The sequence below is a fragment of the Amblyomma americanum genome, chromosome 8 (genome assembly GCF_052857255.1).
Source record: "Amblyomma americanum isolate KBUSLIRL-KWMA chromosome 8, ASM5285725v1, whole genome shotgun sequence".
Classification (NCBI taxonomy): Eukaryota; Metazoa; Arthropoda; class Arachnida; order Ixodida; family Ixodidae; genus Amblyomma; species Amblyomma americanum.
In genome coordinates, this window is record NC_135504.1 from 22,276,715 (window position 1) to 22,292,952 (window position 16,238).

The following is a 16,238-nucleotide window of genomic DNA, read 5'->3' on the forward strand; positions in this document are numbered from 1 at the left end:
ACCAGCTGCTCTGCTGTGCCTAAACACGGCGATCATGTGACGGCCAATTGTCGTTGCCTGCGTCTACCGCACACAAGATGGCGGTAGGCGTCCCAGCGCCTGTGGCGGCCTCAAGCGACGGATGCAAGGAACAAGTCGTCACGGTTCACTTCCTCACTTCCGGTCGAGAGTTGTTTTGTGTCTCCTGCGCTTTCGTTTGTGTCGTCTGCTTGCGGATCCGCCCGCCCCACGAGTGACAGGCTTATGCATCAACCGTGAGGTTCGTTATCGGTCCTTAGCTCGCTCAGTTGCCTTCAAACTTCGGCGACGCCTCTGCACGAAAACACATTTTTTTTTCCACCGCGAGAAGCTCTGGGTAGCCTCGATCGACAGCGCTCGTCACGGCAGAGGGTTCAAAGGTGGATGCGGAGAGGAGTGACAATAATAATAATAATTGGTTTTTGGGGAAAGGAAATGGCGCAGTATCTGTCTGATATATCTTTGGACACCTGAACCACGCCGTAAGGGAAGGGATAAAGGAGGGAGTGAAAGAAGAAAGGAAGAATAGCTGCCGTAGTGGAGGGCACCCTGGAATTTCAAGACGTCGGCGAAGGATGTGAGCGAAGGGTGATTAACAATGCGAAGTCGCACAAGCCGGAAAGAGCAGGGAGGGTGAGGGGTGGGAAGTACCTCTGTAAGAAAGATGAAAATGCTAATGAAGGCCGCCCGCATAGGCAGGTCGAGGGTCAGGCACAGGAAAAAAATTGTTCAGCTGTGAGGAAACAAACAGCAAGCAAGAGCGTTCAACGGTCGGTCTTCGTAAACAAAGTCGTCAAGAGCTTGTCTGAACGATACATCTTCCGAACCGGGAGAGAAAAATGACAGGTAAGAAAAAAATGTTCACGGCAAGAGCGATGACAACGACCGCAAGACGAAAACGATGCGCTATATGGCGCGCGGAGAGAACAAAGGCAGGATCCCACGGATTGTCAACGAGGGTCACGTGTCTGCTGGGAAAGCTTGCGAACGCAGAAGGCATGGCGAGGAAATAGTTTCGGTTTAAATGCGAATGGCGCCAGGTTTACATGCGCCGAGTGAATAACAAATAGGCAAGACTGTTTGCATGTGGGAATAACAATAATAATTGGTTTTTTGGGGGAAAGGAAATGGCGCAGTGTCTGTCTCATATATCGTTGGACACCTGAACCGCGCCGTAAGGGAAGGGTAAAGGAGGGATTGAAAGAAGAAAGGAAGACAGAGGTACTGTAGTGGAGGGCTTCGGAATAATTTCGACCAACTGGGAATCTTTAGCGAGCACTGACATCGCACAGCCCACGAGCGGCTTAGCAGTGCTAGCGCACTTCGCATTTGGTCAACTATGCAGATCAGCTGCCGTTTTTTTTTTGCGTATCGCCTTTACCTCAATGCAATCGCCGCCGCTGGAACTCCACTCCGCGTCCGTGTGTTCAACCCTCGAACGCGAGAGCCACCTGGTAGAGTAGAAGAAAACGCTAACGCTGCGTTCAACGCCACCTGTCGCGTCGGCATAAAAATAACCCTGCTCTATTCCTTTCCCCATAACGACCCGCCCTCCTGAAACTTGATCTGAGCTCAGTAAAGTTTTTCTATCCTTTCCTATTATTTTTACTAAACTGCTTCTGCGATGCCTGTTTCGTTCTTTGCAGTCTCCCTTCAATCGTTCCCCTATATATGGTGCGACTGAAGGGTCCACCGACGCAGCTGCATTCGTTTTAATAATAATTGTTTTTTTTTTTTTGCATTCGTTTTCCCAAAAACAATTTTCTCAGAAGCCGCCGGAGCCATGGGCCTACCATGAAGAGTTCGAAAGTCAGCGTCCATTGGAGCAATAGCGCAATCAATCAGCCAATCCACAGAAGAGAACAGAATGCGCTAAAGTCACTGGATTCTATGATGCGCTAGGGTGCCTCAATGCCAGCGCCGGGGTGGAGACAACTTCAGCGGCGCCGCCATATTGAATCACACGGGTTCAGCGGCGCTAGCGTTGGTAACGGCGCTGTTCATGCTCTCGGAGCGCTTCAAAGTGCTTTAACTTGAACGGCCTTTTGCAGCGAGAGCTACACTGGGCTACCAGTCGCGCATTTCGCGGTACATGGGAGAGGCCAGTTGCGATTCAATATGGCGGCGTCGCTTAAGTTGTCTCCACCCGGGAACGGCGGCGCTAGAGGATGCGCCACTAGCGAGCGCCATCTGTCGTGCAAGCATCACAATGCGGGTGTAAAATGAAAATCACGTATAGAGCTGGGTTCTTTTGTTTGCAGTTAAAAAAAAAAACTACGCTGAGACGCAACTAAATGTTGCTGTTATGTTCTCTGCATACACACCATGTCGATTACTTCTTCCCTGCCTAGTTGTTAACAGTAGATACAAAACACGAATCCTGTGACCCTAGCTCCCACCGCAGCCGTGGCCTCGTGGTAGGGCACCCGCCTCGGCTGCGGGAGGTGGTGGGTTCGACTCCCACCGCCGGCCGGTTACCCACCGGTTTCCTCAAAATGGGTACAAGCCATTCCCCGGCCTGGTGCTCGGCTTCTCAGGGTGCATGGCTTGGAAAGGGAGCCCGCGCCTTCAAATCCCAACACTGTGTGAGCGTTGACACCGAGACGGGATCCACGTCCACTTCTGGGGCTTGAGGATTGGTGTTCGCTCACAACCAATCCCGCCCCATCGCACGCTTGGGTGATGTGTTTGTTGGGTGGCACATCAAGGGGCTCCTTTTTTTAACGTGATGGGCTCTAGGCTCGTTTAAACCGCCTTTTAATTTAAGAAAAAAACACTTCGTTGTGACACTTCCCGAGGACGGCAATGCCGCTTAAACGTGCGAGCAAAGCAGCTTCACACCGTACCATAGGATAGGAAAAATTTTAATATCCAACAGAAAGAGGGTAGCCAGAGGGCTACCCGCCTAGACGACGGCCGAAAGGTCTTGACTCTCGGCGGCGGCTTCGGCCAGTCGGACGAGTTGTAACTGAGTCGCCGGGTCGGAGCTCAGTAGTAAGGTCTCCCATTGATCTTTTGTGTTAATACCTCGTCCCTCCCGGGGAGCATGAGGACATTCCCATAGTATGTGGTCCAAGGTGGCCCTAAGTTCGCAGTTCGCGCATTTTTCTGAAAATTGCCCTGGGTACATAAGACTCCAGAGGGCCGGGTTTGGAAATGTGTAAGTTTGTAACCGGCGCCAGTTGATGGCTTGGTATCTGGACAAGGATCTATCCGCTGGAGGAATTCTAGCTCGTTGCAAACGATAGTGTTGTGTAATTTCTCTGTAGGTCACCATGCGATCCCTGTCTGTAAAGACCACCTCGCTCGGGTCCGCCCGGAAAGAAAAGCCTCGGGCGAACTCGTGGGCCGTCTCATTACCAGGCAGGGATGCATGTGCTGGTGTCCAGACTAGCGTAATTTTCCGGTCTATTACATGACGGCTTAGAATTGTATTCGTTAGAGGGGAGACCCGGCCCCTGCTGAAATTTAGTATGGCAACTTTGGAGTCGCTGATGACGTATCTCGCTTTTGTGCCTACACAAGCCAGTGCTATGGCAGCTTCCTCTGCAGTCTCTGGGTTACCCGAGAGTATGGAGGCACTGATTTTGAGGAGTTGTTTATTATTGACGACTGCGACGGTCATCGTGTTCTTACCATACTCAGCGGCATCCACGTAGACCACGTCCTCGTCTTTGTAGGAGCAGAAGCGTTTCTCTAGCGCCTCTGCCCGCTTGGCCCGGCGCACTGAGTGATGAATAGGATGCATATTCCTGGGTAATGGGGGTACAACTATATTGTCTCGAATTTTTCCGAGCATGTCAACTTTGGCGGTTGTTCTGTTATCTCGGCTAAGATTGAGTTTTTCTAGAATGGCCCTGCCGGTTGTGGTCCCGGCTAAGCGTTCGATTTGGGACGTTCTCACTGCTTCCGTAATTTCTTCCAGGGTATTATGCATTCCCAGCTCTAGGAGGCGGTGAGTGGATGTACGGATGGGCAATCCTAGAGCTTGTTTCGTGCATCGCCTGATAATTCCATTTATCTTTTCCTTTTCTGAAACTTTAAGATCAAGGAAGGGGGCAGCATACGAGATACGGCTTACTACGAACGCCTGTACCAGCCGTAGGAGATTATGCTCTTTCATGCCGTGTCTTCTGTTGGCAATCCGCTGTATGAGCCGCATAGTTTGTTGCGCGCAGTTTTCCATCTTAGTTATTGCATCACCGTTATACCCGTTGCTTTGTATAATCATTCCTAAAATTCTGATTTTTTCAACATGAGGAATCTCCGCCCCTTGAGTTTGTAATTTGATGTTAGGGATGGTTCTAGTTTGTCTTTGATGCAGAGGTCTATAAAAAAGAAGTTCAGACTTCTGCGGCGAGCATTGCAAGCCCCTACGGCTGACATAGTTTTCGACCTCATTTATGGCCTTCTGTAGCGTACTTTCGATGTGCGCGTCGTGGCCACGGGTCATCCACATGGTGATATCGTCCGCATACATGCAGAAATTCAAGCCATCTATCCCCTCCAGTCTCGTCGGGAGCCGTATCATGGCCACGTTGAAGAGAATAGGGGAAAGTACCGAACCCTGAGGGGTGCCTATGCTGCCCAAGTGTATGTCTTGAGACTGACTTTCACCAAAGTGGATGCGCGCTATCCTGTCCGAAAGGAAATTGGCAATGTAGTTGTATGTGCGCTCCCCGACGTTTAAAAGAGCCAGGTTTTCTAGTATCGCCTCGTGTTTTACATTATCGAAAGCTTTAGTGAGATCAAGTCCCACTATTACTTTCGCATCCAGCGACTTAGTGTCTAATATGTCATGTGTGAGCTGTATCATGACATCTTGCGTGGACAAATCTGGCTCACGTACCGGTGGGCGTCCGAACCCTGCCATAAGGGAAGGGATACAGGAGGGAGCGAAGGAAGAAAGAGGTGCCGTAACGGAGGGCTCCGAAATAATTTCGACCAGCTGGGGATCTCTAACATGCACTGACATCGCACGGCACAGGGGCGCATTTTGCGTTTCGAAACGGTACCGCACAGTGGCTCGAGGTGTCGACGCAAAAACCTCACCTCGCGTCCGAAACAGACGGCCGAGCCGTGCCTTTCGCATGGGGCTTTCTCGACCGCCGGACCACGCCGAACGCGTTTGGAGGTGTGTCTAACGACAGCGCGTCCCTCCCAACGACTTTGACCCCTACACGGATGAGCACTGAGCACCCGAGAAGCATTTCTAAGCTTTTGACGACATAGACCCAACGAAGGTGGTACGCCTGCGCGCAAAGGGGCGGCGCTCAAAAGATGTTGCGGGGCACCTTTAAATAACCAGCTGCTCTGCTGTGCCTAAACACGGCGATCATGTGACGGCCAATTGTCGTTGCCTGCGTCTACCGCACACAAGATGGCGGTAGGCGACCCAGCGCCTGTAGCGGCCTCAAGCGACGGATGCAAGCAACAAGTCGTCACGGTTCACTTCCTCACTTCCGGTCGAGAGTTGTTTTGTGTCTCCTGCACTTCCGTTTGTGTCGTCTGCTTGCGGATCCGCCGGCCCCACGAGTGACAGGCTTATGCATCAACCGTGAGGTTCGTTATCGGTCCTTAGCTCGCTCAGTTGCCTTCAAACTTCGGCGACGCCTCTGCACGAAAACACTTTTTTTTTTCCACCGCGAAAAAGCTCTGGGTAGCCTCGATCGACAGCGCTCGTCACGGCAGAGGGTTGAAAGGTGGATGCGGAGAGGAGTGACAATAATAGTAATAATTGGTTTTTGGGGAAAGGAAATGGCGCAGTATCTGTCTCATATATCTTTGGACACCTGAACCGCGCCGTAAGGGAAGGGATAAAGGAGCGAGTGAAAGAAGAAAGGAAGAATAGCTGCCGTAGTGGAGGGCACCCTGGAGTTTCAAGACGTCGGCGAAGGATGTGAGCGAAGGGTGATTAACAATGCGAAGTCGCACAAGCCGGAAAGAGCAGGGAGGGTGAGGGATGGGAAGTACCTCTGTAAGAAAGATGAAAATGCTAATGAAGGCCGCCCGCATAGGCAGCTCGAGGGTCAGGCACAGGAAAAAAATTGTCCAGGTGTGAAGAAACAAACAGCAAGCAAGAGCGTTCAACGATCGGTCTTCGTTAACAAAGTCGTCAAGAGCTTGTCTGAACGATACATCTTCCGAACCGGGAGGAGATTGCCTCGCCGCGGTGGCTCAGTGGTTAGGGCGCTCGACTACTGATCCGGAGTTCCCGGGTTCGAACCCGACCGCGGCGGCTGCGTTTCTATGGAGGCAAAACGCTAAAGCGCCCGTGTGCTGTGCGATGTCAGTGCACGTTAAAGATCCCCAGGTGGTCGAAATTATTCCGTAGCCCTCCACTACGGCACCTCTTCCTTCCTTTCTTTCTTCTTTCACTCCCTCCTTTATCCCTTCCCTTGCGGCGCGGTTCAGGTGTCCAACGATATATGAGACAGATACTGCGCCATTTCCTTTCCCCCAAAAAAAGCCAATTATTATTATTAACCGGGAGAGAAAAATAACAGGTAAGAAAAAAATGTTATTGGCAAGAGCGATGACAACGACCGCAAGATGAAAACGATGCGCGGAGAGAACAGAGGCAGGATCCCACGGATTGTCAACGAGGGTCACGTGTCTGCTGGAAAAGCTTGCGAACGCAGAAGGCATGGCGAGGAAATAGTTTCGGTTTAAATGCGAATGGCGCCAGGTTTACATGCGCCAAATGAATAACAAATAGGCAAGACTGCTTGCGTGTGGGAATACGAAATTGATTTTTGAGGAGAGGAAATGGGGCGGTAATTGCCGAATATCTCGGTGGACATCCGAAGCGCGCCGTAAGGGAAGGGACAAAGGAGGAAGTGAAAGAAGAAAGGAAGAAAGAGGCGCCGTAGCGGAGGGCTCCGGAATAATTTCCACCAACTGGGAATCTTAAGCGAGCACTGACATCGCACAGCACACGAGCGGCTTAGCAGTGCTAGCGCACTTCGCATTTGGTTAACTATGAAGATCGGTTGCCATTTATTATTTTTTTTCTGTATCGCCTTAACCTCAATGCAATCGCCGCGGCCGGAACTCCACTCCGCGTCCGTGTGTTCAACCCTCGAACGCGAGAGCCACCTGGTAGAGTAGAAGAAAACGTTAACGGTGCGTTCAACGCCACCTGTCGCGTCGGCATAAAAATAACCCGGCTCTTTTCCTTTAACCATAACGACCCGCCCTCCTGAAACTTGATCTGAGCTCAGTAAAGTTTTTCCATCCTTTCCTATTATTTTTAGTGCACTGCCTCTGCGATGCCTGTTTCGTTCTTTGCAGTCTCCCTTCAATCGTTCCCCTATGGTGCGACTGAAGGGTCCACCGACGCAGCTGCATTCGTTTTCCCCAAACCAATTTTCTCAGAAGCCGCCGGAGCCATGGGCCAACCATGAAGAGTTCGAAACTCAGCGCCCATTGGAGCAACAGAGCAATCAATCAGCCAATCGTCGCAGAAGAGAACAGAATGCGCTAGAGTCACTGGATTCTATGATGCGCTAGGGTGCCTCAATGCCAGCGCCGGGGTGGAGACAACTTCAGCGGCGCCGCCATATTGAATCACGCGGGTTCAGCGGCGCTAGCGTTTGTAACGGCGCCGTTCATGCTCTCGGCGCGCTTCAAAGTGCTTTAACTTGAACGGCCTTTTGCAGCGAGAGCTACACTGGGCTACCAGTCGCGCATTTCGCGGTACATGGGAGAGGACAGTTGCGATTCAATATGGCGGCGTCGCTTAAGTTGTCTCCACCCGGGAACGGCGGCGCTGTAGGATGCGCCATCTGTCGTGCAAGCATCACAATGCGGGTAATAATTGGTTTTTCGGGGGAAAGGAAATGGCGCAGTATCTGTCTCATATATCGTTGGACACCTGAACCGCGCCGTAAGGGAAGGGATAAAGGAGGGAGTGAAAGAAGAAAGGAAGAATAGATGCCGTAGTGGAGGGCTCCGGAATAATTTCGACCACCTGGGGATCTTTAACGTGCACTGACATCGCACAGCACACGGGCGCCTTAGCGTTTTTCCTCCATAAAAACGCAGCCGCCGCGGTCGGGTTCGAACCCGGGAACTCCGGATCAGTAGTCGAGCGCCCTAACCACTGAGCCACCGCGGCGGGGTGTAAAATGAAATTCACGTATAGAGCTGGGTTCTTTTGTTTGCATTTAAAAAGGAACTACGATGAGAGGCAACTAAGTGCTGCTGTTATGTTCCCTGCGTACACGCCCTGTCGATTTCTTCTTCCCTGCCTTGTTGTTAACAGTAGATACAAAATACAAATCCTGTGACCCTAGCTCCCACCGCAGCCGTGGCCTCGTGGTAGAGCACCCGCCTCGGCTACGGGAGGTGGTGGGTTCGACTCTTACCCACCGGTTTCCTCAAAATGGGTACAAGCCATTCCCCGGCCTGGTGCTCGGCTTCTCAGGGTGCATGGCTTGGAAAAGGAGCCCGCGCCTTCAAATCCCAACACAGTGTGAGCGTTGTTGACACGACACGCGGTCGGTGCACTACTGTTAGAGTGTACACTCTACTACTGGGGCTCGAGGATTGGTGTTCGCTCACAACCAATCCCGCCCCATCGCATGCTTGGGTGATGTGTTTGTTGGGTGGCACATCAAAGGGCTCCTTTTTTTTAAACGTGATGGCTCTGGGCTCGTTTAAACCACCTTTTAATTTAAGAAAAAAAAACACTTCGTTGTGACTTCCCGAGGACAGCAATGCCGCTTAAACGTGCGAGCACAGCAGCTTCACATCGTACCAAATCCATCACAGAAGCGGGAGATCAAACGTACAGCCAAATTGATAATTCAGTAAGCCACCCGTAATGACAATGCAAAACTGAACTTTGTTTTTTCGATTACAGGAAATGGTGCATTATCTGGTTCACGTACCGGTGGGTGTCAGAACCCGTAAGGGAAGGGACAAACGAGGAAGTGAAAGAAGAAAGGAAGAAAGAGGCGCCGTAGCGGAGGACTCCGGAATAATTTGACCAACTGGGAATCTTTAGCGAGCACTGACATCGCACAGCACACGAGCGGCTTAGCAGTGCTAGCGCACTTCGCATTTGGTCAACTATGCAGATCGGCTGCCGTTTTTTTTTTTTGCGTATCGCCTTTACCTCAATGCAATCGCCGCGGCCGGAACTCCACTTCCACGTCCGTGTGTTCAACCCTCGAACGCGAGAGCCACCTGGTAGAGTACAAGAAAACGCTAACGGTGCGTTCAACTCAACGCCACCTGTCGCGTCGGCATAAAAACAACCCGGCTCTATTCCTTTCCCCATAACGACCCGCCCTCCTGAAACTTGATCTGAGCTCAGTAAAGTTTTTCTATCCTTTCCTATTATTTTTACTGCACTGCCTCTGCGATGCCTGTTTCGTTCTTTGTAGTCTCCCTTCAATCGTTCCCCTACGGTGCGACTGAAGGGTCCACCGACGCAGCTGCATTCGTTTTCCCAAAACCAATTTTCTCAGAAGCCGCCGGAGCCATGGGCCAACCATGAAGAGTTCGAAAGTCAGCGTCCATTGGAGCAATACAGCAATCAATCAGCCAATCGTCGCAGTCGAGAACATAGAATGCGCTAGAGTCACTGGATTCTATGATGCGCTATGGTGCCTCAATGCCAGCGCCGGGGTGGAGACAACTTCAGCGGCGCCGCCATATTGAATCACACGGGATCAGCGGCGCTAGCGTTTGTAACGGCCCCGTTCATGCTCTCGGCGCGCTTCAAAGTGATTTAACTAGAACGGCCTTTTGCAGCGAGAGCTACACTGGGCTACCAGTCGCGCATTTCGCGGTACATGGGAGAGGCCAGTTGTGATTCAATATGGCGGCGTCGCTTAAGTTGGCTCCACCCGGGAACGGCGGCGCTGTAGGATGCGCCACTAGCGAGCGCCATCTGTCGTGCAAGCATCACAATGCGGGTGTAAAATGAAAATCACGTAGCGCTGGGTTCTTTTGTTTGCATTTAAAAAGGAACTACGACGAGAGGCAACTAAGTGTTGCTGTTATGTTCTTTGCGTACGCACCCTGTCGATTTCTTCTTCCCTGCCTTGTTGTTAACAGTAGATACAAAATATGAATCCTGTGACCCTAGCTCCCACCGCAGCCGTGGCCTCGTGGTAGAGCACCCGCCTCGGCTTCGGGAGGTGGTGGGTTCGACTCCCACCGCCGGCCGGTTACCCACCGGTTTCCTCAAAATGGGTACAAGCCATTCCCCGGCCTGGTGCTCGGCTTCTCAGGGTGCAATGGCTTGGAAAAGGAGCCCGCGCCTTCAAATCCCAACACTGTGTGAGCGTTGTTGCGTGCACTACTGGGGCTCGAGGATTGGTGTTCGCTCACCACCAATCCCGCCCCATCGCACGCTTGGGTGATGTGTTTGTTGGGTGGCACATCAAAGGGCTCCTTTTTTTTAAACGTGATGGCTCTGGGCTCGTTTAAACCACCTTTTAATTTAAGAAAAAAAAACACTTCGTTGTGACTTCCCGAGGACAGCAATGCCGCTTAAACGTGCGAGCAAAGCAGCTTCACATCGTACCAAATCCATCACAGAAGCGGGAGATCAAACGTACAGCCAAATTGATAATTCTGTAAGCCACCCGTAATGACAATGCAAAACTGAACTTTGTTTTTTCGATTACAGGAACTGGTGCATTATCTGGCTCACGTACCGGTGGGCGTCTGACCCGCGCCGTAAGGGAAAGGATAAGGGAGGGAGTGAAAGAAGAAAGGAAGAAGGAGGTGCCGTAGTGGAGGGCTCCGGAATAATTTCGACCACCTGGGGATCTTTAACGTGCACTGACATCGCACAGCACACGGGCGCCTTAGCGTTTTTCCTCTATAAAAACGCAGCCGCCGCGGTCGGGTTCGAACCCGGGAACTCCGGATCAGTAGTCGAGCGCCCTAACCACTGAGCCACCGCGGCGGGGCATGCGAAATTGGTTTTTGAGGAGAGGAAATGGCGCAGTAATTGTCTCGCATATCTCGATGGACACCCGAATCGCGCCGTAAGGGAAGGGATAAAGGAAAGACTAAGAGAAGAAAGGAAGAAAGAGGTGCTGAGTGGAGGTCTCTAGAATAATTTCGACCACCTGGGGATCTTTAACATCCCCTATCCTCTCTTCGTGTCCCCTCACCTCTTTCATTTCATTTCTCCCTTCTGCCTGTTATCCTTTATTTCCGCTGCTCCAGCTCAGGTGCTGTATTATCGATGGCAGATGACGGGGCTAGGAAAAATCTTATCCTTCCTTTTTATTATTATTTTAATAAACCACTATTACAACTAATATCTGTAAATTGCACTGACATCACACAGCACACGAGCGCCTTTTTTCGTTTCGCCTCCATGGAAACACGACAACCGCGGCCGGGTTCGAACCCGGAACTATGGCGCAGTTGCCGAGCCCTCTAATCACTGAGCCACCGCGGTGTGTACTGCCGCCAGGATTCTGTCTGGCGTCCTCGTGAACAACCGGACGCTATAACCGCTGAGAAACCACTGTGTTTTGGCAAGGTTTTCAAGTTCCCCTGCGCAAAGTTATTCCGAGCAGATCAGAGGTTTCGAATATAGCAGACGATAGAAGGTAGGCTGCGTCGTCTGCATGTGCACTTACTCGTAGTCGTAGGAGGAGTCGTCGTAATGCTTCGCTCCGCAGGGCTGCTGACACTGTCGCCGTCAGAGGGCGCATCGTCCGTGATTATGGCCTGCTGATCAGAGTCCATATGCCGAAGATAATCTGCAAATGTGAACGCGAAAGGTGTAAGCAGCCAACAAATGCACAAAAGCAGACATGGAAATTGTCCCCCCACTTCAGCTTGTTTATGGAGGAAAAACGCTAAGGCGCCCGTGTGCTGTGCGATGTCAGTGCACGTTAAAGATCCCCAGGTGGTCGAAATTATTCCGGAGCCCTCCACTACGGCGCCCCTTTCTTCCTTTCTTCTTTCACTCCCTTCTTTATCCCTTCCCTTACGGCGCGGTTCAGGTGTCCAAAGATATATGAGACAGATACTGCGCCATTTCCTTTCCCCCAAAAACCAATTATTATTATTATTATTCAGCTTGGGAAGCCGCCCTGCCCTGTGCATTGAACATTATTCATTATTCATTTATTCATTTTTGTTTATTTTTTTTCCTCTTTGCAACAAAAAAAAATGTGACTGTCTATTGTCCCGCTCTGCTGCTGTATGCACTGTAAGGGGGCGGAGGATTTTTCAAGCCACAAATGTACCGCTTTTCCCTCCGCCTCCTTCCACTTCTTTGTGGAGAATAAAACTTGTATGTATGTATGTATAATAATTGGTTTTTTGGGGAAAGGAAATGGCGCAGTATCTGTCTCATATATCGTTGGACACCTGAGCCGCGCCGTAAAGGAAGTGATAAAGGAGGGAGTGAAAGAAGAAAGGAAGAATTAGGTGCCGTAGTGGAGGGCTCCGGAATAATTTCGACCACCTGGGGATATTTAACGTGCGCTGACATCGCACAGCACACGGGCGCCTTAGCGTTTTTCCTCCATAAAAACGTAGCCGCCGCAGTCGGGTTATAGACCTTTTCAAAAATAGGTCGATGGGAAGCGTCATATTGGTCACTGGGCTGTGCTTGTTGTAGAGCAAAGTTGAGGACTGAACTCTCCCACGTTCTCCCCACAGTACAGTAGTAAGTGGTTTTTTTTATTAAAGTAATAATAAAAAGGAAGGAAAAGATTTTTGCTATCCCTGGCATCTGCCATCGATACTGGAGCGCCTGAGCTGGGGCAGCGGAATAGCAGGCAGAATGGAGAAATGAAATGAAAGAGGTGAGGAGACAGGAAGAGACGATAAGGGGAGAGGTAATATACAGAAACTATTTACACAATAAGAAATGTGTCCAGGTTGTGCGCGTGATTAGTTCACGATGGAGCAACAAAAACACACACGTACACATGTTGACTACAACTGGAGTGGGGCGTCCAGTTGTTAATCGTCCACGGTGGAACTCGCGAAGCGTTCGGTCACTGCGTGTAACTACCTGGCGGTGAACAGACGGGACGTCAAGCCCGTCTGTTCGAGGAACGCACAGCGGCCAGGAAACCGGTTTTCCCGAAGGTCGTCAAAATGTCTATACTGCCTAGAAACACGACTCTCCTTTGTAACACGCCACTAATGCCGCGATCTGCACGATGTCGTATCTATGACACGACATCTTTGAGGATGCACTTTCCGAACCGAGGTTTGGTGATGACCCTAGACTTCCAGACCACGCCGTATACGCTAGCTGCCTTCACTTATACGAATTTCCCCCGAGTTGCAGTTCTGCAGAAAACGATATGTTCTTTAACGGCTAAATTTATGGAGACGGCATCGAGGAAATGCGTTGGATTTGACAGCGGTAAATTCCTCGATTCGCACTGCTGGCGACTCGCCTTACAATGCCGAAATACGGCGTGTTACCACACCTTCCCCCCTCACCCGTCATCATGAAATATACCTACACACACGCGTTGAATACAGCGTGTGGATTATTGCGCGGGCCGGTCACCGTCCGCCCAATCGGGCGACGCTGAAAGGCCAGCTATACTTAGCAGCCGTGTGCTGCGCGAAAAAGGAACCACGCCAGACGGCCAAGGTCCGACGATAACGAAGGGCCAGGGGGCTCGGCAGAACAGCCGCGTTCAAAACACGTCACTTGACGATGTCCCTCAGCGACAACACAACGTTCGGCCCGACGGCAGCAAAGGGCGCTATATGGCTGCCCATATAGAGCCAGGGCGAATTTAACAAAGCGTTGTTGCGCAGTAGTATTAAGGTCTGGGCTAATTGGTCAGTTCATGGTACAGTGAGAATGCATCGAGGTCACAGTTCCGCCGCACGAATCACGTCGAAAGCTGCAGGCGTACCATCGCCTCCTCCGGTTTGCACTGCTGAAGCTACGCGCTGTTGGACAAAATGGCGCCCATGACGTCACGTGAATAATAATAATAATAATAATAATAATAATAATAATAATAATAATAATAATATCGTTGGACACCTGAACCGCGCCGTAAGGGAAGGGATTAAGGAGGGAGTGAAAGAAGGAAGGAAGAGAGGTGCCGTAGTGGAGGGCTCCGGGATAATTTCGACCACCTGGGGATCTTTCACGTGCACTGACATCGCACAGCACACGGGCGCCTTATTGTTTTGCCTCCATAAAAACGCAGCAGCCGCGGTCGGGTTCGAACCCGGGAACTCCGGATCAGTAGCCTTGCGCCCTAACCACTGAGCCACCGCGGCAGATACGTGAATAACTGCATAATCACATTTGCCGGACAGCTGGTGCGATCACTTTGTGTGGGCCGGCTTGAACATTGGGATCCGGACGTCGAAAAAGACAAACAAGACAATACTCAAGAATGGCTTGTTTGCGGGGCTAGTTGGTACTGGCAGTACAGAGAAGTGTCCTGTCTCTGCCTCCGGATCGCAATGTTCAAGCTGCCCACTCAAATAGTGACGTGTCCTGTTTTTCTCTCTACACACCTGTTCACGGTTCAATATGGCTCAGCCAACTAAAGACGCATCCTGTTTTTCGCTCTATGTCGCGTCCCAGTGTTCAAGCCGGCCCACACAAACAGCGATGCGTCCTATTCGTCTCGCTCTAGGTGCGTGTTCCCATGTTGAAGCTGGCCCACCCAAAAAGCGATATGTCCTGCTTATCTCTCTATTCCATGTCCCAGTGTTCAAGCTGGCCCACACTAAAAGCTATGCGTCCTGTTTGTCTCACTCTACATCCGTGTTCAAGCTGGCCCGCCCAAACAGCGACATGCCCTGATTATTTCTCTACGTCCATGTCCCACTGTTAAACCTGGCCCATGCACCTAAACAGCTATCTGTCCTGTTTGTCTCGCTCTACATCCGCGTCCAATGTTCAAGCTGGCCAACTCAAACAGCGATGTGTCCTGCTGGTCCCGTAACTTCCCAGAGGACCAGACAACAAGCTCTGGTGCTCTTTTCTGGTCTGGACCCAAGCGCTGTCCCAGTCCCATTGAGTTTGATCCTAAGGAGACCTTCCACATGGAGTATGTGGTGGCTGCAGCCAACCTGCGGGCAGCCATGCTTGGCCTCTCGAAGTGCACTGATCGTGAAGAAATTGCCCTCATCAACAAACTGGTCAATGTCGAGCCGCGGAAAGGAGTGCGCTTTGCCGTCACAGATGCAGAGACAAAACAGAATCCCTGGCAGACACAGATGACTACGCCAAAATGGATGGGGGCAGTAATCGCACTTTTATCCATGAGGACATCTCTAAATTTCTAGGCCTCAAAGAAAGTGGAAAGACCTCTCTCCAACTGAGTAAATTCGGGACAGCCACATCAGCAACAGAAAGACGACGTCTTGTAGAGGTGCGTCTCTGCAGCCAGTATATTGGCAAGGAATACAGTATAGAAGGCATTAAGGTTCCTTCCATCTGCAACGACATAGTCCAGGTGCCTGTCGAAAACGACTTTGTCAGACATCTCGACACCCAAACGTCTCTCTTTGCCGTCAAAGAAGCCACTCTTGGTGTGTCCGTACCGTAAAGTTAATTCAGTTTTCCTAGTTTGTCCCTTAGAAAATGCGTCTCCTAGTCGTCACTGTTTCCTCAATAATCACCGTCACACGATTCGAGTCTCACAATTTACAACACGCTCCACGTCCGTGTGCCAGTATTCAAGCTGGCCAACCCAAAAAGCTAAGTGTACTGCTCTCTAGGTCCGTGTCACAGTGTTTAAGCTGGCTCACCCAAACAGCAATCTGTTCTGCTTATCTATGTGCGTGTCCAATGTCAAAGCAGACCCACCCGAACAGTGAGGTGTCGTGCCTGTCTCTCTACTTCCGCGCACAAGTGTTCAAGCTGAACCACCCAAACAGCTATGTGTCCTGCTTATTTGTAAAAGAAGAAAAACCATGGTGTGCTGTAAAACCAGCCAGCCTTAACAAAAAAAATACTGCCACACATATTTCGAACACAACACCCCTTTAACGAACGCTTCTCGAAGCGAGAGTTCCTGCTCAATGCATAAGAGGCGCAGAATTGGCATCTGAGCGACCGACGCTATAATTTGCATCAGGGGGGCGCATCCGGCGTTTAGATCCTCCAGACGGCTTCCTCAACGGCCATGCAGAGTCCTCGTACGACGGAAGTCCGCCGCTGCCGATATCCCTGCACGGTCGTCACGCCGCGTCTTGCAAGGGGAAGTGACAGATCAGCATCTCTTTTTCCCTGT

The 16,238-nt window shown here is 51.0% G+C and overlaps 1 protein-coding gene across 2 annotated transcripts in view; it reads right to left on the reverse strand.

Annotated features, from left to right (window-relative positions):
• LOC144101088 (uncharacterized) overlaps positions 1 to 16,238 on the reverse strand; it is a 136,142-nt gene that overhangs the window by 95,556 nt on the left and 24,348 nt on the right. The window contains exon 2 of one of the 2 annotated variants that reach the window (XM_077634101.1): positions 11,634 to 11,756. The exons of the other annotated variant lie outside the window; for it this stretch is intronic. Coding sequence (XP_077490227.1) covers positions 11,634 to 11,756 — 123 coding nt within the window. The remainder of the gene's footprint in view (positions 1 to 11,633; positions 11,757 to 16,238) is intronic. 2 annotated transcript variants of the gene reach the window in all.